This window comes from Callospermophilus lateralis, unplaced genomic scaffold (assembly GCF_048772815.1).
Source record: "Callospermophilus lateralis isolate mCalLat2 unplaced genomic scaffold, mCalLat2.hap1 Scaffold_884, whole genome shotgun sequence".
NCBI lineage: Eukaryota > Metazoa > Chordata > Mammalia > Rodentia > Sciuridae > Callospermophilus > Callospermophilus lateralis.
In genome coordinates this window covers 464,235-486,033 of record NW_027516953.1, presented here as the reverse complement: position 1 = coordinate 486,033, position 21,799 = coordinate 464,235, and the positions used below count along the sequence as shown (strand labels likewise).

The following is a 21,799-nucleotide window of genomic DNA, read 5'->3' as shown; positions in this document are numbered from 1 at the left end:
AGTGTATCATGGTTTGATATTGTGTGTCCTCCAAAAGCTCATGTGGGAGACATGCCTTCAATATACATTTTAAATTGTTTTTCTGGACACAGTTTTGTTCCTGTATCTTCTTAAGAGATATCCTTGAGAAAAAGTTTTTTGAAAAATCTAGTCTCAGCCAGTCATTGCAGGACATGTCTCCTCATCCCCACTACTCAAAAGGCTGAGGCAGGAAGATGGCAAATTTGATGCCAGCTTGGGCAACTCAGGTGGACCCTGTCTAAAGACAAGGGGGATTGGCTGGGTATGGTGCTCGTTAGTAGAGCACTTGCCTAGCATTTGAAAGCCCCTATTTCAATCCCCTGTACCAAAAAATGGGGTCCATGAAGAGGCTAATATCAAGGCAAAAAGGATGCAATGATCATTTCTTTTTACTTTTTATTAGGTTGCTAAGGCTAGCCTTCAACTTGTGATAGTCTTGTCTCAGCCTCCTGAATTTAGGCATGTGCCACTACCCTGGCCCAGAAATTTTTAAAATAAAATCAACCCCACAGCATTGTCATCTGATAATATCAAAAAGGTAACAAAAACAATATGAAAAAATGTTTCCCCCAAATATATATATATTTAGTTGTTGTTGGACACACTGTCTTTATTTATTTTTATGTGGTACTGAGGATCAAACCCAGTGCCTCACATGTGTGATTCGGGTGCTCTACCACTGAGCTACAGTTTCAGCCTTTCAGTTATCATTTCTAGTTGGAGGCACTTTGTGACAGAATAATATTATCTCTTTTTCTGGGTGCGGGAGTACTGGGGATTGAACTCATGACACTTGACTACGAGCCCATATCCCCAGACCTATTTGGTATTTTATTTTAGAGACACGGTCTCATTGAGTTGCTTAGCACCTTGATTTTACTGAGGCTGGCCTTGAATCTGAGATCCTCCTGTCTTAGCCTCCCAAGCTGCAGGGATTACAGGCAGGCGCCACTGTACCCAGCCCAATATTATTTTCTATTAGTATGATCCAACCCAGTTGTTTTCTTGACTGTTTTAAAATAAATCTGTTCTCATCATCTGATACAATGCTCATGTACTCATCAAAACCAATGATACAGCTCTTATCATTATATTCATTTGCTCATAGAACCACCCCTGAAATTGGCACCTATTTTGCAAGCATCTGAAGAAGAGGGTGATGGGCTGCACCATTGCCTTCTGTGCTTTTGGCCCGACCATACCCATGGTGGAATCTCTGACAGACCACTCTCACTGCATGCTACTACCTCAGAAAGCCACTTGTGAGTAAATATATTTCTGCAGAATCTCTTAATGACGGCTACATAAAAATCTATAACAAATTATTATAATTTATATTATAATTTATTTAATTCTCTGTAGTAATTTCAAGCTTTACACTTTACCTTTACACTGTGGTTACCTTCCTTCTATCTAACAAACATCTTTGTGTACCGAACCACTTGTTTCTTTAAAGGATTTGGGAGATCCCTGTGCTGTGGATCAAACCCAGAGCTTCACATGAGCTAGGCAATTGCTCCATCACTGAATGACACCGTTGGACCAGAATGGAGAGATTTTACTGGGAAATTTTATTCAAGCTCTGATAGTACCTAATGAAATGTTGCTTTTTGACAAAATAATGGGTTTCTAGAAAATGATTATTTGTACCCACCAGATACACTTATGATGCCAGCCATCTGATTTACAGATTTACTCTGGGATTGTTGATAAGAAAATACATTGCTTTTTTTCCCCCAAGTAAAAAATTGCAATCTATTTATTTATTTTTATTAGTAAAATTTTACGTAATACTGGGATTCATTATACCATATCCTTGCATGCACATAATTTGATCAGTCTCATGTTCCAGCTAACATATTCTTTTTTTTTTTTTTTTTTTGGTACTGGGAATTAAACTCAGGGGTGCTTAGCCACTGAGCAACATCCCCAGCATATTTTTGTATTTTATTTAGAGATAGAGTCTCACTGAGTTTCTTAAGGCCTCACTAAGTTGCTAAGGCTGACTTTGAACCCACAGTTCTCCTGCCTCATCCTCCAAAGCCACTGGGATCACAGGTGCAACCACACCTGTCTAACATATTCTTTTTTGGTGAGAGGAGGTGGTATCTTCAAATTTTCTTTTGTTTTAAATGCTGGGAATTGAACCCAGGGCCTCATGCAAGCAACCAATTTATCACTGAGGTACATGCCCAGCCCTTGAGCATTATTTTTAATAGGTCTATCTTTTGGACACGACCTAATGGCTGGGTATCATGAGAAATCCAGTATTTTATGTGTCTGGAACTTTAAGTATATTTTCACTCAAAATTCCTGTAGGACAGGAGTTTTGAAGAGTAATGAACTGGCTCTGGTCATATTCAACAAGATGAGACAACCAGCAAATATGGGAAAGACCTAAGATTGAAATTCAGATTTATAGTACACCAGGATTCAATATCTGGGTTATGTGGCTTCTCTGCAAGAGGAAGAAGAACTTTTTTTTTCTTTTTTAATACCAAGTATTTTGAGCCAGTTGCAGTGGCACGTGCCTGTAATCCTAGGAGCCGGGGAGACTGAGACAGGAAAATCGAGAGTTCAAAGCCAGCCTCAGCAAAAGCAAGGCACTAAACAACTCAGTGAGATCCTGTCTCTAAATAAAAACACAAAATAAGGCTGGGGATGTGGCTCAGTGGTTGAATGCCCTTGGGTTCAATCCCCAGTACTAAAAAAATAAATAAATATTTTATTGAATGTTGCTGCCAGTTTATATAAAATAATTACCCTTGTGAAATAGAAATTCATGAAAATTCAGAGAGGTAGATGTTAAGGATTGACAAAAGTAGAAGATTGTATTTTGGTACATGTGTTACAGGGAAATTTTTTGTACAGGCTTCAAATTAAGCTCTCTTGAATATTCACTGGTTCTTGAGCAGTGGGTTTGGGAAACCTCAGAAAGATGACTACAAAAAGGAATAGACTTTCTGCGGTCTGAAGGAACTTGTACATGAAGATACTCCAGTCAGTAGGGGATCATGGTGAGCATTCTGCAGACAAAATTTTTTCAAGTCTGCAACTGCCTGGGAAACCTTCATGTGGTTGAGTCCGGCCTCCAGCCAGAGCTGCTGAACCACCTTCTTCATAGTGTCAACGCTGGAGGAACCAGACATGGTGCATTCGAGGGACAGGTGACTCTTCTGTCAGAGGGTCCACAGGTCACCGTCAGCTGGGCCAGATGACTGGGCAGCGTGCAGCAGAGAAGATTCTTTTTTTGAGGGCGTCTGTGGATTGAACTCAGGGCACTTGACCGCAGAGTCACATTCCCAGCCCTTTTTTGTATTTTCATTAGACACAGGGTCTCACGAGTTGCTTAGCACCTCGCCATTGCTGAGGCTGGCTTTCAACTCACGATCTTCCTGTCTCAGACTCCCTAGCCACTGGGATTACTGGCTGTGCACCACTGCGATTGGCTAGAAAAGAGATTCTTATAGAAAAAGAGATAAATAATTGCCAGGAATTAAGGGATGATTCTTTTTTTTTTAATTGTTCTATTCTACATGACAGTAGAATGCATTTTGACACAACATGTATAAATGGAGTATTACTTCTCATTCACCTGGTTAAGGGCTGATTCTTTATCTGAAAACCCAGAAAGAGAAGCATGTCTCTTGGGAGCATGAAAGCAGTCATTCCAATGTAGCTGAAGTCTGGGAAAGCCCAAGACTAACTTCATGGAGACCCCGTACTTCTGACACAGAAGGCAAAAGATAACCCAGTATCTTTCATAAGGGCCTAAGAGTAAATGGGAAGTCTCAACTGGTTCTAAGGATGTGTCACTGTCTATGGGGACACATTCCCCACTGAGCAAACAGAAGGAAACTCAGTTCCTTGTATCTAAATAGCATGTTTTAGGTTTCCATTTTCTTGTGAATTCAATGAACAGATATTTGTTCAGCACCTATGTTAGCCTGGGATCTCCATGAAATAGTTATTTTCTGTACCCCATTGTCCAGGTTCTTGTAGCTGTCTGGCCAGCTACATGAGGACTGTGATGGTCACTTTCTCCTTCTTCTGAAACTACACCCTTATATTTCCTCCTTTAGCAGTAACCGCCACCCCCCCCCACCCAGCCCATCTCTCTTTTAGTATCAATGTGAATGACATTTGTCTTTCTTCACAGTGCAATATCTAATTCCCCTCTTCTATTACCACCATTTTCCTTTTTGAATTTTTTCTTATTGTGTGAACCTTTATTGGAAAAATTCTTAGTATGTGTCTTCCATTGCAGCCTCCCATCTTGGGAGTTGAAGACCCTTCTTTTATCTCCTTTTGGTTAATTATTTCAAACAGGTAATTTAGATCATTAAAGTCCCAGGAATTTGAATCTTGGATGAGAAGGGATCCTGGAGGTGGGGCTAATGGCAATTCTAGGGACAGATTATTCATGAACCTGTGGATTTGTGCCAGCTCCCTGGAACTGCCTTGATTCTGTAATTTGCCACAAGCCAGATAACTGCCTTAATTCTATGAACTCCTGATACCCTTCCAGGAATTTCTCTATTTGCTTTGTATAACTAGAGTTGGACCCAGTTCTATGCAAATCACAGCTGGAACTGATGCAGTAAAGCTTCCATTCATTCAACTGAATATGCAATAAATTTTATTGAACACCTATCCTGCCCCAGTCAGTCTCAGTGTCTACCAAATTGATTATCCAAACTGATTTGTGGTAATATGTCCAAGGAAAAGATTGGAATTCAGTTTGTTGATCAGCTTTGTGTCACTGACAAAATACTGAAGATATACAACTAGATAAGAGAAAATATTTATATTTGGGTTATAATTTCAGAGGTTTCATTCTATGATTAGCTGATTCTGTTGCTTTTAGGCCTATAGTGAGGCAGAACATCACTGAGGGAGCATGTGGTAGACCAAAGCTATTGACCTCGTGGTGCCTAGGAAGCAAAGGAGAATTTGCTTTTATAACAAAGCCTCTCACTCAAAACCCAGTAAACTCTGAACCATAAATGAATGAATGCATTGTTGAAGTCAGAGTCCTTGTGATTTAATCTGTTCTCAAAGACCCCCATCTTTGAACACTGCTGCATTGGGGACCAACTCTTCAACACTTGAGCTTTAGGGGTCATCTAAGAATACCCAGAATTAGCAGAATTAAACCCTAAGCTGATATTTCTTTTTTTAAAAAAAATGTTTATTTCTTAGTTTTAGGTGGACTAAATATCTTCATTTTACACTTATGTGGTGCTGAAGATGGAACCCAGTGCCTTCTGCATGCTAGGCGAGCACTTTACCACTGAGACACAACCCCAGCCCTCTAAGCTGATATTTCTTGAGAAACATCCCCACATTTCTATGTCAAGCTAGTTACTAGAAATCTTCAACAGCTGAAAATCATCAAAGAGAGACATTTCTCCCCTGCCAGATAACTTAAATTACCCTTTGATAGAGGCTATAACTAGGCAATTTATACCAAATAGAGTAGGAGGAAACCCAGGTTATTGGCCAAGGTATTTCAAGCCAAGTGAGTCTTATAGCATCTCTCAACTATTATCAGTAATGTGAGTAAGGACAGATTAGCTATAAAGATTCTTTGCAAACACAGAGGAGGCTGGCAATTGAAGTTCTAGAAATGGATAGTTTTCTTTGATATTCAGAAGTTGTCAGACTACCTGGTTTTTGTTTGAAACTTACTAAGAATTCATTACATATAGGATATTCCTAATTCCTCAAAATTCCCCAGCAACCGCCTCCAAATCCCACACAGTTTCTTTCTTTCTTTTTTTAAAGAGAGAGAGAGAGAGAGAGAGAGAGAGAGAGAGAGAGAGAGAGAGAGAATTTTTTGATATTTATTTTATAGTTTTTTTTGAGTGGACACAACATCTTTAATATGTATGTGGTGCTGAGGATCGAACCCAGGGCACCGAGCATGCCAGGTGAGTACGCTACCACTTGAGCCACATCCCCAGCCCCTCTTTCTTTCTTTTTTTTTTTTAGTTGTTGATGGACACAATATTTTTGTTTATGAATTTATTTTTTAATGTGGTGCTGAGGATCAAATCCAGTGCCTCACACGGGTGAGGCAAGCGCTCTACCACTGAGCTTCAGCCCCAGGCCCCCACCCAGTTTCTTAAACAAAAATTCTTGCTATGGTCTGAATGTTTGTATTCCTACTCCCAACCCCCAAATTCATATGTTGAATTTCTAAGCCTCCAAGGGGATGGCATCAGGAAGTTGGACCTATGGGAGATGATGAAGTCATGAGGGCAGAGCCCTATAATCCTGTATACAGTGCATGCCTATTGCCAGAGATTACTATCTTTAAAAATGGGATAGTGTTCTTCAAAATGAGCCAAGGGGGCTTATCTGACCCGTTCAGCAAGTGAGGACACAGCAGGAAGTTATTAATGAATCAGGAAAGCTGGTACCATGACTTTACATTTTCCAGTCCCCAGAACTGTGAGGAATAAATTTGTTATTTATTATTTTAGAATCCCAAGAATACTAAGATAGTTCATAGAGAAATAAGTAGACTCTTTGCTCTGAGAATGATGAAACAGAACCCATGTGGGGAACAAAATCTTATCTAGTTATGTTTGTTTATACTAAACAAAATAGTAGGGGAGATATAGGTATTCACTGTTTTAAGTGTAACCAGAAATGGTGGTGGTTGTTTTTTTTTTCCTTGTTTGTTTGGACACCAAGGATTGAGCCCAAGGGCACTGAATCATTGAGTACATCATACATGCCCAGCCTTTTTTTTAAATTTTTCATTTTAAGACAGGGCCTTGCTAAATTGCTGAGGTGGCTTTGATCTTGTTATCTTCCTGTCTCAGCCTACTGAACTGCTGGGATTACTGGTATGCACCATCATACCCAATCCCAGGATTGTTTGAAATGTGTGTTAAGTCACATAGACAAAGAAAGTACTGTCAGGAAGGAAGAAGGTACTTATACTACTGATCCCTACAAAGAGAAGGCACTGCAGGCTGTGAATGGGGAGCACACAGGGAAATACCAGGTCAGTCAGAAAACAAGGTCAGAGCCTTTATTGTGGTTTTTAAGGGAAGGACTGGGTAAAGGAGCATAAGTTTTGAATTGTTTGGTTTGGCTAACTCCAACAGGCTGCAGCATTTAGGAATGTCTCTTGCAATCTGGTACCTGGCCCTGGGGCAATTAGGTAAAGGGAACACTAAGAGCTCTGTAAAAGAAGAGGTTAGAAGTATAGCCCCCCCCCCCAGTGGTTGGTATGCATATAAGAGGTGTGCCTTAAGCAGTTTTCTACTGTCTTTAGGAAATGGCTAACCACAAAGAAGCAGTCCCTTATTTAAAAACTACAACAATAACAACAAAAAGCAGAATATAAAGGTATGATTAATACATTCACAGACAGTCCTACTTGTTTTGGCACTTTTCATCTTTTTTACTAACTCTTTAAGTGTCCATCTCCCTTTCTATGTCTGTGAACAATGAGCACGGGGTCACATCTTCCTCTTGTTACTGGTGGGTATTCAGCATATGCCTGCAAAATTAATGAGCCAGTGTGTGTGTTTAGGCAAAATTGAGGGTAGGTATAGTCAGACAAAAGAAAACAAGCAATCAAATAATAAAAACTGTGAGTCAGCTAGGCAAGAGAGTCAGCTTCTGTCCTGCTGCCCACTTTGGCTCTTCAGATACCACTGGGGCGAAAAGAAAGTCTCTCCCCACCCCTTTTGCAGCCTTCCCCCCATACCTGTATTCTCTCCAAAACTGCAAGAAAGGGAGTAGGTACGAATGAATAGGGAGACAGCCAGAGCTATCTCCTCAGTATTCCATCCCCAAACCCCAAACCTGCACTCCTTTCTCAGCCCTTTCCCCATGGGCTTGGTCCTATGAAATTCGAGCTTGGTCTCTGTGTTTTCTTTAGACAAAAGAGACAGGCTTCAGGACAGGCAAGCAGTGGGAGTCACTGTGTTAAAATCTTGACAGGCTTTGGCTCATGTCCTTGTAAATTGAGGGAAATACATAAACTCAGGGAAAACTGAGCTTACAATTGTGCAGCTCCACCCTGTCTCCACATCAGTCCTGTCCCTGACTATGGTCCTTCTACAAATGTTGGACCTCCAACTCCAGGAGGGGCTTCTCACTCTTGAGACAGATGGCATTCTCCCTTAAATGTGTATCTACTTTCTAAATAAACCTTTGTCTCTGCCTTTGCCAGACTCATGCTGAAATTCTTTGCTGCTCTGAGTTCCCTCCGGGAACTCTTTGGACCCGTCTTGGGAGAGATCTCTTCTAAATGACAGTCAGTTACTGAATTAGACATGGTCCTGGCCACCCGCCTCCCATAGATGGCATGCCAGTCACTGAACTGGTCACAGGAGAAGATATTTCTCTGAAGAATGGTCTGAGAAGTTTCCAGAGAAAGGAAGAACTTGACTCAGGGCCAGCAGGGTTCTTGCAGACATGGCAGAAAAGAATTTTACCATGCACCAGTCAAAGGCAGAGACAGAGGTTTATTTGTGAAGTAGATACATATTCAAGGAAGAATGGGGGCTTATCTTAAGAGAGAGACTCCTTTGGGGTAAAGCAGGCTATCTCCAGAGAGACAGACAGCAACCTGTTGGTATGGGGTTTTAGTATTTGAAAGAGGGAGGATAGCTAGGGGCTGGTCTAGAGGTGGAGGCAGGGTAGAGCTACACAATTTTACACCCTCCTTTGCACATTGCCCTCAAAGTTGCAAGTGTTGGAGGGAGCCTTTCACATTCAGTGGTTGATGGCGCTTCTTTTGACACTTAGTATGTCTCTCTGTCTTCCCAAATTACTATCTGAAAATGACCAGTTTTGCAAACGAGAAAAGGTTTATTTAGGAGGAAGCCAAGCCAGAAGACAAATCAAGTCTCAGATCTCTCCCCCATAAGGTTTAGAGATATCTGTGATAACGAAGCAGGGAGGTCGAAGTTAGGGGGAGAGGTGATTGGAAGTAAGGAAAATTGAAGTAATCAGTGGTCCGTACACGTGGAATCAAATTTCATTGTCTTCATAGGACACATATTCAGAAAGTGTTGTTGGTGGGGACAAAAGGACAGTGCAAGTAATAAATAATGGGTCAGATCAGAAAGATGGAGGCTGGTTTGAAAGGAAAAGTAATAAAATGTTAATACCTCTAGAGCACTTCCCCTTTTCCACCTGTTGCCAAGGTTACCAGCCTCCAAGGATTATTCCTCCCTGCAGAGAGTTGTAGGGGTTGTTAATGAATGCCTCCTAGGCTGCTCCCTTTTTACCAGGACCCCTGATCGACTTCCTTCTGGCCCTTGGATCACTCCATCTTTTAGGTCAAGTAAGCAGGTTGTGAGGAACTGAAGGCAAGAGAACAAAGAAATTCTAAAGTGTGTAAAATGGGCAGGACACCCCCACTTCCTCAGACAACCAGCTCCTCTGCCCCAGGGGTCCTAGCCTTGCCTCACCCTCAGCCACTTGCAGGCCTTCTTGGGTGGGGCCCTCAGGGCAGAGCAGGATAGGGCTGAGCCAGAGGCAGCAGGAGCACTATGGGCACAGTGCAGGGTTGGAGAGGGGTTCAAACTGGCCACCTTTTCAGTAGACAGCCCTGTGCTGACTTCACTGCCAGCTCTAAGTTTGCCTAGAGAGTTGGGCCCTGTGGTCACTGCCCAAGCCCTTCCCCTGCTGGAATGGCCTTGGAAGCACGAATGAGAGTGGTCCCCTGTGAACCAGAGAAAGCCATCAGGCTGATGCCACCAGGTTATCTTGGGCAAACTCTTCCCTCTGCAGGACCTAAGAGCCCCATCTACAAAACTGGGGGTGGCAGACAGCTGAATGAGGTAGCCCTGAGTCCCTACCCTCCCTAAAGACTTAAGAGTCTGTGACCCTCAGTGTGATATCTATGATTACCTTGAGGACTCCAAGTTTTAGCAAAGGGAAGACAGATTCTCCTGTGGCACATTAGTTGGCGGCAGAGCTGGGTGACTAGGTTGAGTCTCATCCTATATGCCCTGACTTCCCAAGAGGCCCATGAGGAAAGGTCTGGAGATGCTAGGCTCTCCATCCCAGGTTCTGAGAAACTGATGTGACTCCATTTTTAAGAAATCAGCTTCTACCTCAAGGCCTGTCCAGAGGGAGGGGGCATGACTCTTGTCCTTGGAAAAACCCACAGAAGGTTCTTAGGCACATACCCACCCTGCTGAGTTGTGTAACAAAAGGGATCTGTGGTGCTAGGTGACCCTGACTCAGTTAAGCTAGGTGAGGACCCATAGCAACCCCCTAGCAACCACCAATCAGCATGAGACAGAAAAAATATCTGAAATGTCAGGTGACTTCCCAGTAGTTTCCGTGATGTATAACATGATTAGGCAACCCTGCGGTTTGGCATATAGACTCTTGCAACCCTTCCGGGCCTAAACCAATCAGTTCAAATATATCCACCATTTGAATTCACCCACTACCCTTACCCAACTTGTTCCGGCCAGTGAATGTGCTCATCAATGTTAAGAATTGTTGTTTGATAATCCCGTGGTATAAAATGATTTCCTGTGTAATGTTGTGATGCATAGTGTATCCCCCCAAAGCCTATAAATCCTCACTAACTAAGGGTTGGGACTCACTACTCAGGACTGCTGTATTGTAAACGGTTGAGAGTCCAGGCGCGAGCCTGCAAAAAAGACTCTTGTGGAATTGCATCAGATTCGGCTCCTGGAGGTCTATTGTGGTCCCACGAATCTGGCATTATGGTTCTAGGAGCTTGTGGGCACCAGGTAACCCTGCAGGTATAGGGGCCATTTCTCGGCTCTGGCCCAGCGATGGCAGAGTTTCCTGGGGGGGGTGGACAGTGGGCCCCATAACTGGTCCCCTATAACACCCCTTGCCTTATCCATGGGCCAAGGATTGGGTGGGGCATGTCTGAGAATCAAGGGCACATTCAGCAGAAATGAGAAGGGGGCAAAAAGGGAAGGGGGTGCAGCCCAGTTGGGTCCTCTCAACTTGGCAAGGAGTCACAAGACTGGCCCAAGGCTTAGGGTAGAGTGTATGGTGGAGGACTTCAAAGGAAGGAATGTTCTATGTCCCACTTAATGCTCAAGAAGCAATGAGCCTGATCCAAGGGTCTTTCTTAAGGAAATCCTAGGAATCCTAGGCTGGGAGCAGGGGGCGGACACACCTAAAATCTTCATCCCAGAGCAGGAATTCTTTGCCTTTGGAAAGGCCATGTCCTCTTTTGAGAATCTGAGGGAAATTACATCCTTCCCTAGTGGGGAAAAAGAGGACCAGATTGTCAAGGAGATGTCTCACATCTAGCTTAGGACTTAAAAGGCCCTTGCCTGAGACTGAGTGAGGCCCTGTATACCTGAAGGCAGGGAGCCAATGAGTGCAGACCTGAACCAGGCAGGATGGCAGGGGGATAGGCAGGATGGCAGGGGGACAGCCAGCGGGGCTGGAGGAGGCAGCATGAACTCCTCAGAGACTGGGGCCTGGCCTTCTGGGCCCCGCTTGGAGCTGGACTCCCTCCAGCACTCCCCCACCCAGGCAGTTCCATGTTGCACATCCAGGCCTTGGCCCAGGCTCCTGGACCACCTCTCTCCTCCCTCACTCAGATCCAGTTTATTGGGAGGGCTGTCCTTTGGAAATGAGCTTGGGAGCCTCTGGCTTCCCCACTCGGCCTTTCCCCCTGTTGGTCAGCAGGGTTGAGAAATCCCTACTGCACACAGAGGTTCACAGGCACTAAAACCTGGGCACAGGGACTCCTCCCCTCCTTCTCTGCCATGTGCCCATGAACTTGGGCTTCCCAGACAGAGGAAGTGAGCAGGAATAAGATTTGAGAAAAGCCTTAAGCCCCAAAAGGACTTGAGCCCAGGGAGATAGATATTGGGACAGGGAAAGGGGATGAGAAGTGTTGGAGTTCAAGCCAGGGCAGGCGGGTGGGGCTGGGCCTGGGCTTCCCAGGAGAGGTTGAGGAGGAAAGAAAGAGGGAAGACCAGTCTTGTCGTGGGACTTTGTAGTCTGGAGACTTGGAGACACATCCTGCATCATAGGTCACCCACCTCCTAAAGTTGGTCAGAAAGGATAAGGGGCTGGGCGAACAAACCCCCGAGGATGAGCTCATACCAAACATGTGCATACTCTCTCTCTCTCTCTCTCTCTCTCTCTCTCTCTCTCTCTCTCTCTCTCTCACACACACACACACACACACACAAACACACACACACACACACACAACCTAGGGACATGCATCTGACCCCTTGGGTGACATCCTTTTGCCTCCACCTTTATCATAAAAGATGGTTTCACCCAGATACAAGTATGGAAAGAAGCAGTATAGTTTGTCTGTCCTGATGCTTCATGTGTCAAGATGATATGGGGTCCTTGATACAAATTCAGAGAGCACCACAAGCACTAATAGTACTCTGGAAATTCTGACATGGTCGGGTCGCTCAACTAGTGGAGAAAATAACCATAAATCATTCCAGCTGCATTCATTGCTTGCCTGCAGTGCACTAGATGAAACACCTCACCTCCTCCTCCAACAACCTACTACGAAGGTGATATTATTCCCAGTCCCAAGATCACACTCTGGAGACTAACAGACACACGGTTTGTTGTGCCCCCTGCCCAACACTCTGGGGCCTGCAGACTCAAATGACCTGAGTCTACCCCAGGGACAGGACCAGAACCAGCACCTGATGCACCCCAGGAGGAAGGGACCAGGGTGGGACACAGTTGCAGGAGAGATGCAGGATGAATGCCCCCACCCTCCCACATCTGGGGAGGAGGCGCCCAGGAGGGGGCTCCGGACTGACTGAGGCTGGCTCACCTCAAACTAGAGGGCTGGGCCAGACTTGGTTTTCAAATTCCTGGGCAGCTGGCACCCCCTGTATTCAGACAGGGATGCTGCAGGGCAGGGCTTGTTCCATCCCTAGTGCTAGCTGGGGGTTTTCTCTCCTCTCATCTCCAGCCCTTGCCAGGAAGCCAGCCAGGTCAGTCACTGTGATTATTACTGTTGCCACATTTTAAGGATGAGAGAAATGACAAGTGTCTTGCTCAAGGTCAATGAGCTAGACAATGTTGGTTCCCTAGCTTGGGTCTCCAGAGAGCAAGGATCTTTCCCTTCCAAGAGTTTTTGTTCCAACCCCTCAGAGCCTCCCTACATCTCCAGGAAACACCGCTTCTCTAAACCTAGAACAAACAGAGCAGCCATAGGAAGAAGTAAAAACTATTTACAAATGTACAACAGGAATGGAAGTCTTAGCACTCCCAATAGGGGAGTGATTGAGGGCTCAGCTACGAGAGGCCTCCACGTGGAGGCTCAGAAGATGAAGTTCAGATGTCCTGGTATCCAGCAGTGTGAATGGGTGAGTGAGAGGTTCGTGGATGGTAGGCCAAGACTTCTCTGTGGGCTTCTTGCTCTGGCATCGGGCTGATGGAAATCTAAACCCATAAGTCAATACATGGGTGTTCTTTCTAGCTTCTACCCTGCAGTTCACAGTCATGGCTCTGGGCCCCAGGAGGCAGGACAAAGGAGAGGGCTGGTACCCCAAGTAATGCAGGGCCCTTGGGGGGCACCATGGGTTATCTACCCTACTGCACTCCTAATGCTCCACTTCATATATTTCACATGGAATTTCAAGTACAAATTTCCATAAAAAAAAGAGCCAGGCACAGTGGCACATGACTATAATTCTAGTGGCCTGGGAGGCTGAGGCAGGAGGATCACAAGTTCAAAGCCAACCTCAGCAAAAGTGAGGCACTAAGTAACTTAGTGAGAACCTGTCTCTAAATAAAATACAAAATAGGGCTGGGGATGTGGCTCAGGGGTCGAGTGTCCTGAGTTCAATTCCCTGTCCCCCTTCCCCCCAAAAAAGAATCTCCTTGCAAACAAAAATTACTAGTCCCAGTCCTCATTAATAACTGAGGAAACTGAGGCCTAGAAATGTAAGGGACTGGCCAAGGCCAACTAGCAAATTAGTGGTGCAGTCTTTTCTCTTTGTCTATTCAGCAACACCTGGGAGTGCTCTGAAACCTGGAACCCGCACACTCAGGTTCATATTTCCGTTCCTTTAGCTCCATGTGCTTCAGCTTCAGGGCCAGCCCAACCTGAGGAGCCTCCCCCAACACATGTGTGACCCACAGACATCCCTCTCCCAATGCACACCCACTATTCCCCACCTACTGTAAAGCTGCAGCCTCGCCACTCCCTGGGGGGCCCTGCCCATGTGTTGGAGATGTGGGCCCAGGGAGCTCTGTGGGACGGTGTTGACGGGAATATTGTGGCGAGAACCGTGTGTGCACTGGGTCCCTTTGCTCATGGTCCCACTCCGTGCCTTCCTCCTGCTGCATCCAATTAGCTGCAGACATGTACCTGGGGCGTGATAGACCAAATGCAGGGAGTCACTACCCACCTTGGCCTGGTCCCCCTCACCACCCTCACCCTCAGCTTGGAAAGCACAGAGCCCAGGGTTCCCAGCCAGGAGTCTCATCCTGGCTACATTTCCCCTCTACCCCATTTCTTAGGGCAAGAACCTAGAAGGGCAATGAATAGGGACGTTCCCAGAGGCTCCCAGAGTGCCCTGGAGAAAACTCCAAAGGAAAGGACATTGGGTGACAGGGCCTGGGAGCTGGGGTCAGGGACCAAAGAAGAAAACCCAGCTTTATCTCACCGCACTCCCACCAGCCCCTGAGGTCCACCACTTCAGCCTTCAGACTACCAACTCACTTGGGTCCCACTGGCATACAAATGGTCAAATACCAGTTGTTGGCACAGCCCTGGTCGAAGGGGTTGTTGTTCCGGAGTGATTTGCCCTGAAGGGAGATGGGGATGGGAAGAGGAGCTCAGAATCAGCAGGACTGGGCAAGGCCATCTCCCAGTGACTCCTCCTAAGTCAGTCAGCTAAGCTAGGGCTCAGCCCAGGCCTGGAGCAAGATTGTAAGGGCAGGGGAGCCCAAGAGTGACCCCGGGCCTCCTGCCTTCCTATGCTCCTAGGAAGAGTGACCTCCCTCGACCCACTTGTGAGCAGCTCTCCCCAGACAGTGCTAACACTGCACTCCTTTCTCCTGCCTTCTCAGGGCTCCTCATCATCCTGTGCTTCCCTGTGCAAGATCCTTGTTCTGTCTCCATTGGCCACACCTGTCCTCTTACCTCATCCTTCCACACACCCCCCTTTTTTAAAAAATATTTTTTAGTTGTTGATAGACCTTATTATTTTTTTTAATTTGTATGGGGTGCTGAGGATCAAACTCATGCCTCACACATCCTAGGCAAGTTCTCTGCCACTGAGCCACAACCCCAGCCCCTTTCAGATACCTTTTAAACTCTTCCTTGTGCTGCTCAATTGCTCCAAAGACAATGTCACCACCCCACTCCAACTTCATTTCCCCACCTCTCATTTTTATTTCTAAAATTATGCCTTAATTGAATTTCACTATCTGGGAGGACAGGGGCAGAGGGGAGGCCGAATCATAGTTTCCTAGTCAAAAATCACATGGCCCAGGAAAATCTGGGCTGAAGGCCTTCAGTACACAAAGCAGTAAAGGTCAAGCTCAAAGTAAAGGCAGACCACAGGGCTGATTAATAAGGGCCAAGCACAGAGTCTCAGGTGGGAGGAGACCAGATATGGCAGTGGTGGGCTGGGGACTAAAATGATGTTAGGTGATGAGCAGGTAGGGTCCTCTGTCTGTTCACTTTCTCGGGGTCTGCAGCATCCCCTCCCCCACTCATGCTGCCCACCAGTCTTACTGAAAGAGCCTTAAGTCAAGAGATTGGCATTCTAAAGGAATCCCAGGGCAGAGATGCCCACCCCTATCATTCCTATTCAACACTAAAAAGAAAAAGCAATAAAGATACACAGATTGGAAAGAAGGTAATGAAACTGTTCTTCACAGATGACAATTTTCTATGTAGAATGTACAACAGCCACAAAATGCTGAGGGAGAACTCAGTGGTTGAGCACCCCTGATTCAACCCCTAGTCCTAGAAAAACATCACTAAGGACTCCTGCTCTTGGGAAGATGCTATGAAGAAAATGGAATGACAAGTCACAGATTGCAAGAAGATATTTGCAAAACCTAGATATGAATCTGATGTAGAAAACTCTTAAAACTCAAAAAGAAAACAACCGTTTTTTCAAATGGGCAAAAGATTGGAGTAAACGCTTTTGGGGGGAGTTGGTACCACGGATTGAATATAGGGACACTCAACCACTGAGCCACATCCCCAGTCCATTTTTTTCTTTTGTATTTTATTAGAGACAGGGTCTCACAGAGTTGCTTAGTACCTCGCTTTGCTGAGGCTGGCTTTGAACTCGGAATCCTCCTGTCTAAGCCTCCCAAGCTGCTGGGATTACAGGTGTGCGCCACTGTGCCCTGCCAGGAGTAAACATTTTACCAAAGACCCACTGAAGGCCAAACAGATTTGAAAATAGGCTCAACATCATTACTCATTAGGAAAACAAAACCTGGAACCTTAATGAAATACTACGACTCATTTAATAAGACAGGTTTGATTAAAAGACAAAGCAAAATAACAAAGGTCAGTGTGAGGGGCTGGGGTTGTGGCTCAGTGGTAGAATGCTTGCCTAGTGTGTGTGAGGCACTGAATTCGATTCTTAGCACTGCATATAAATAAATAAAAGGTCAACTGATACCTAAAAGATATTTGAAAAAAAAAGTGTGAAATCTTGGTGAGGATGTGAAGCAACTGGAATTCCCAAATATTGCTGGTATAATTTGGAAACCTTACAGTTGTTTTGGAAGACAAATTTGGCAATTTCCTAAAGTTCCACACGTGTTTACCTTATGACTCAGCAATGCCACCCTTAAGAATTTATTCAACAAAAATGAAAACTTATGTTCACATGCCTGTGCATCAATGTTTGGGGCAGCTTTATTTATAACTACCATAAACTAGCGAGGCATAGTGGACCACACCTATAATCCCAGAGGCTTGGGAGCCTGAAGCAAGAGGATGGCAAGTTCAAAGTCAGCCTCAGCAACTTAGTGATGCGCTAAGCAACTTAGTGAGACCCTGTCTCAAAATTAAAAAGAAAAATTGTTTTAAACATAATGGGAGGGGTACTAGGAATGTGGCTCAGTGATTAAACACCCCGGGTTCAATTTCCAGAATGAAAAAAACTAAACAAAACAAACAAAAATACTGGCAAAAACTAGATATAATGTAAAAAATCCTTCCTTTGATGAATGTATAAACAATCTATTGGGCATCCATACGCTTCTACACAGCAATAAAAGGAAATAAAATACTGATATGAGCGACAACATGGATGAATCTCAAATACATTGTCCTAAATAAATAAAGCCAGAGAAAAGAAGGCAATGACTCCATTTACATGTGATCCTGGAAAAAAAGAAAAACCAGAAGGACATAGGGAGAGAGACTGACAACAACAGGTGAATGAAAGGATATTCTGGGGTAAAGAAACTGCCTAAACTTGATCATGCAGGAGAATGCAGGACAGTATCCATTTGTCAAAATCCCTTATCCTAGACTAAAAGGGAGAATTTTGCAGTTTTAATTTATTCCTCAATAAATGAGCTTTTGTGTTTTTTTTTTTTTTTTTTTTTCAAATCCCACCATAGCTCCCAGGTTTCCACTTCATCAAAACTAAATTTCACGCTCAACTTTTAGGGGCTTTTTAAACTTGACTCCTCCTTATAAATTATCTGGCACCTTGGGTTTGATTTAGAATCGTTCCTTCCTCATTTCCTTAACATCCTACATTCGGGTTTCTCTGCCTTTTTGCAAAGGTGTGCCTCTCACAGACAACACCCTCCTGTCTTCCACCTTTGCAAAATCACACCTAGGACAGGAAGAGTGGCACGTCCTCCTCTACAATGCTGGACTCGCCAAACTCAGTTTCTTGCAGGCTGCTACACCACTCAGGACCGACCCCCATCTCAAGCGTTTCCCTAGGTGTCTGCTGGTGTTATTCTGATCGTAGGGTTCTTATCAACACAAGCGCAGGATGCACCCATCCCTCAAATAACAGGCTCTCCATGCAATGCACCCACGAGGAAGAATGACCACTGAGCTCCAAGGGGAGGAATGATCTGAGCTGCATCTTAAGGGGTGGGTCTGGAATTACTCATGAGGCACCATCAGGACCAAGGGCAGTGAAGATCAGCCGAAAGTGCCGGATTCCCAAAGATGCAAGATGCCTCCACACCGTTTGGTATTGCAGTACTCGCTTACCTTGCTCACCGACACAGCCTGTATCATCAGGAGCAGAATGACAGGCAGCAGGAGTACCAAGATGGGTACAGCTACTGCGATGCTGTGCATACACAAGCTAAGAAGAACAGACAAACTGTTCTCTCCTGGCCCCGCCCAACGACCGACAGCCCTCATTAGCCCCGCCCTGGCTGGCCCCGCCCACCCACTTTTGCCTCCCTGGACTGGACAATTAATCCAGCACACCCAAGAGAAACCTCACCCCACCATGCTGGCCTCCCACTTGACCCTTTTCAACCTTCATTACCCCACTTCTTGGCCTCCCTAGATTCTTAACTCCATAGTCCATCCTACCACGCCCATCTCCCTGACCCCACTCGCCTTCAATCTGTCCTTCATAGGTCCTCCCAAGTAGCTTCTCCCTTTAGCCCTGCCCACAACATCAGCCCTCCCTCGGTTAACCCCACCTCTTGGCTGTCCTGCCCCTTGGCTGTCCGTCCATCCCCACAACCCATTCTCTTCCCAGTGTGGGCCCTTGGGACTGGGTGGATACGCCATGGCTGAGTCCAGCGACAAGGGCATATGTCTTGTACGAATGAGAAAAAGCACACTGGTAGCCAGAAGAACAACCAGATAAAGGCACAGGGACACCAGCAGCAGCACGAATACGTGGAAATTTCTTTGACCTACACAATTGTTTACCCACAGGCAGTGGTGGTCAAAGTTCTAGGGCAGAGAAGGCAGACCTTGAGGGTCTATTTGGCTTAGCCCAATACCCCCAAATCTTGAGGCCCCCCCTCAACCCAGCCCCTAGACCTCCTGCTCTTGGCCCTGCACGTGAGCTCCCATCTCCAGGGTGAAACCAGCACGTCCATGGATAGAGCACAGTTAGGATGCCATGACTCCTCAGGTCATTTGTCATGAGTGAGGTCTCTAGAGAAAAGACCTGCCTGGTGTCACTTTGAGCAGGATATAGAAAAGCTGCGAAGCTGTATTTTTTCAGATACTGGGTAATGATGAGAAGAATTTCTTGCCCAGCCAGCCTTCTGTACTTGGAAACCCGTGCAAGGTGTGCACATGAGAGAAGAGCACTCGGAACCCAGGAAACCCTCAATTGGACACCCAGAGGTGGACAGGCAATGATACCCAGAACAGGGCAGCAGCCGGCCTAAAGTTATGGGTATCTAGTATCAGCAAGCTAGTGGGACAGTCAATGCCTTTCCTCCCCTTGACTCCACCAGGCTCAGCACAGATGGTGCCCTTTGCATGTCAGCACCTGTGCAAGCAAGGCCAGCGTCTCAGGACAAGTGCAGAACTGGAGGCAATAACATATATAAGTGACCAAGAGTGGCTGCGAGCCACTTGTAGCAGTGTGGGAAGATGATCTCATACCCACCCCTGGACCACATATGATGTGAGGTTCCTGGTCCTGGCCAGGTGCCCTGGGATGGGTTGGTGAGTGGACAGGAAGGAGGAGTACTTACCTCCACACAGATATTACAGAAGGGACAGTGGTGGGTCCGGGGTGGACGATGGAAAGAACACTTCGAGCACCACTGCAGGCGAAAGGCCGTGTTGTTCACTCGTGCTATGTATTGAATGTTGGGGTCCTCTTCTAAGGAGCCTGGCAGGGGAAGAGATTTGGGCAGTGGCAGGAGGCCCTTCCACCACTCTACTGCTTGGGGCCGCCCCATAGCATCATTGGGCAACAAGAAGGGTGAGGAGGAGGAGGGCAGGGGAATCCCGGTCCCTGTTGAGCAAGCTGACCACTCAGATGGGCGGCAGTCAGAGTGAAAGGGCTGTCCAGCCACAGGAGCTCTATACAGAGCTCTCCCCTTTTGGAATAGTGATCAGTGCTTGAAGTCGTGTGTAAAATGGGAAGGAGGAGGAGTGAACTGCATCGTTTGGAAGAGCCTGCTGACCTCTCTTGCCAGCCTGCCCAGTCCTTCCTTTGAAAGCAGCTGGAAAACCTCCAGGATTCTGTTTTTTCGCACTTTAGTGGCTTGGGAAATGAAGTGCCAGGGCCCAAGTAATGATGACATGGAGGGAAGAGCTCCTGAGGCCACTGGGGTGGGGGGTGGGATTGAGGGGGGTTAGCATGTTTGAAATCACCCCTATAGCCATCAGCCCTTGGGATACCACCTCCTTCTCCAGGGGTCTGAGGCCTTACCTTTGTGTAAAATGCCTGGGTCTGACCCGTTGAGGAAAATGAGGCTGCAGAAGGACACTATAAAGAATAGGCCCGAAACCACGGCAAATTCCCACTGCCCATTCTGAGCCAACCACCGGCACCTGAAACCAGAGCCAGACTCAGTCCTAGTCTGGGGAAACCCAGAGCTCCCCACAAGGCCTAGTTCACCTGAGGTAGGACTCACTCGTCTTAAGGACAGATCTAAATATCCAGGTTACAGACAGACCATGGAGACTCCACAAAATGTCACCAGCATTATCAGTCTCTCATAGTTCCCTAAATGCGTCAGGCACTCCAGACCTCTGTGCTTTCACATTGGGTTCCCTCTAACTCTATATCGTCCTTCCCCTGCTGACCCTCTCTCTCCACTTCCCTCCCTGCCTCTGTACTGTCCTTGTCTATTTTCTCTTCTGTGTCTAAGACACTGACACCTTCCATGGGAGACTCACGGAAAGACGAAGAAGATGCCACTTATTGTAATAAGAAGCATTGCATTAAAAGCTGGAAACAGGCTTGGTTTCAGCCATGAGGATTCGATCAGAGGTTCATTTGGGGGCGTGATACTCTGTGAAGAGGCCATGGCTAGACCACCAAGTCTCACAGACTGAAGCCACCAACGAACTCTTCTGGGTTGGCACCCAGACTGCCATGACAACAGAAGTGACATCACAGAGGTTCTGGAATGGGGGCTCTGGCTGCTTCCAGTGACTTCTGAGATCAACCTTCCCCCATCCCCACATACGCACATGTTGTAGACTGGGACATCCTGCTCTTATGATGGTAGCTTTGTTGGAGCTTGTGATGATGTGATGTGATTTGTCCCAAAGGTTCAAAGGCTGGAGGGTTGGTCCTCAGTGATGAGGTGGTAGAACCTGAAAGAGGTGGGCCTAGTGGGAGGTAACTCAGTCACTCTGCAAGATTCCCTCTCAAGGGAGTAATGGACTTCTCATGGGCCCCCATTTGCTGCTGTAATAGGGAGTTGTTTTAAAAAGAGCCAGATTGGTCCCTCCCCGTTTTCTGACCACACAATCTGGTGAACATCCTCACCAGAGATCACTTGCAGGAGCTGCCAAATCTTGGATACTGAGTTAAACAAAACTTACCTCCTTATAAATTATGTGTTCTCAGGTATTTTGTTAGAGCAACAGAAAGCATGCTAATACAGACGCCATAAAATATGTGAAGATGGCATGGGGAGAAGTTTGGTGATGGTTATCCCCCTTTCAGGCTCAGTGCTAATTGGAGTCAACAGTGCTCATTGCTCATCCTAGTTCCACTTCTTCCTTTTTGTTGTAACAGAGCTCCAGTTTGGGGAAGGAGGTAGAAATCTACCAATTAAATATCTTCCCAGTTTACTCACTTCCATGGTGGGATTTATGATGTAATTCTCTCTCAAAAATAAAATGAGCTGGGGATGTGAC

At 45.9% G+C, this 21,799-nt stretch overlaps 1 protein-coding gene and 1 pseudogene across 1 annotated transcript; both read right to left on the bottom strand.

The window, feature by feature from the left end:
* Nucleotides 1-2,963: 2,963 nt before the first annotated feature.
* LOC143641187 (guanine nucleotide-binding protein G(I)/G(S)/G(O) subunit gamma-5 pseudogene) lies at nt 2,964-3,170 on the bottom strand (annotated as a pseudogene).
* Nucleotides 3,171-18,136: 14,966 nt separating this feature from the next.
* LOC143641188 (palmitoyltransferase ZDHHC19-like) lies at nt 18,137-20,958 on the bottom strand. The gene is made up of 5 exons (XM_077108530.1): nt 20,828-20,958; nt 20,358-20,479; nt 19,672-19,811; nt 18,741-18,913; nt 18,137-18,290 (listed from the first exon to the last, which is right to left on the bottom strand). Exons 1-5 carry the CDS (start codon nt 20,956-20,958, stop codon nt 18,137-18,139), a joined length of 720 nt encoding a protein of 239 aa, XP_076964645.1.
* Between the last annotated feature and the right edge of the window lie 841 nt (nt 20,959-21,799).

Excerpts from the sequence above, each read along its gene's own strand:
- LOC143641188 (XM_077108530.1), bottom strand. The coding sequence starts at position 20,958 with ATGGCCTCTTCACAGAGTATCACGCCCCCAAATGAACCTCTGATCGAA. Across the intron at positions 20,480-20,827 it reads GGCATCTTCTTCGTCTTTCC|GTGCCGGTGGTTGGCTCAGA; the intron begins GTGAGTCTCCCA and ends CTCTGGTTTCAG. Across the intron at positions 18,291-18,740 it reads TCGCTGGACTCAGCCATGGC|CATCGCAGTAGCTGTACCCA; the intron begins GTATCCACCCAG and ends GTGTATGCACAG.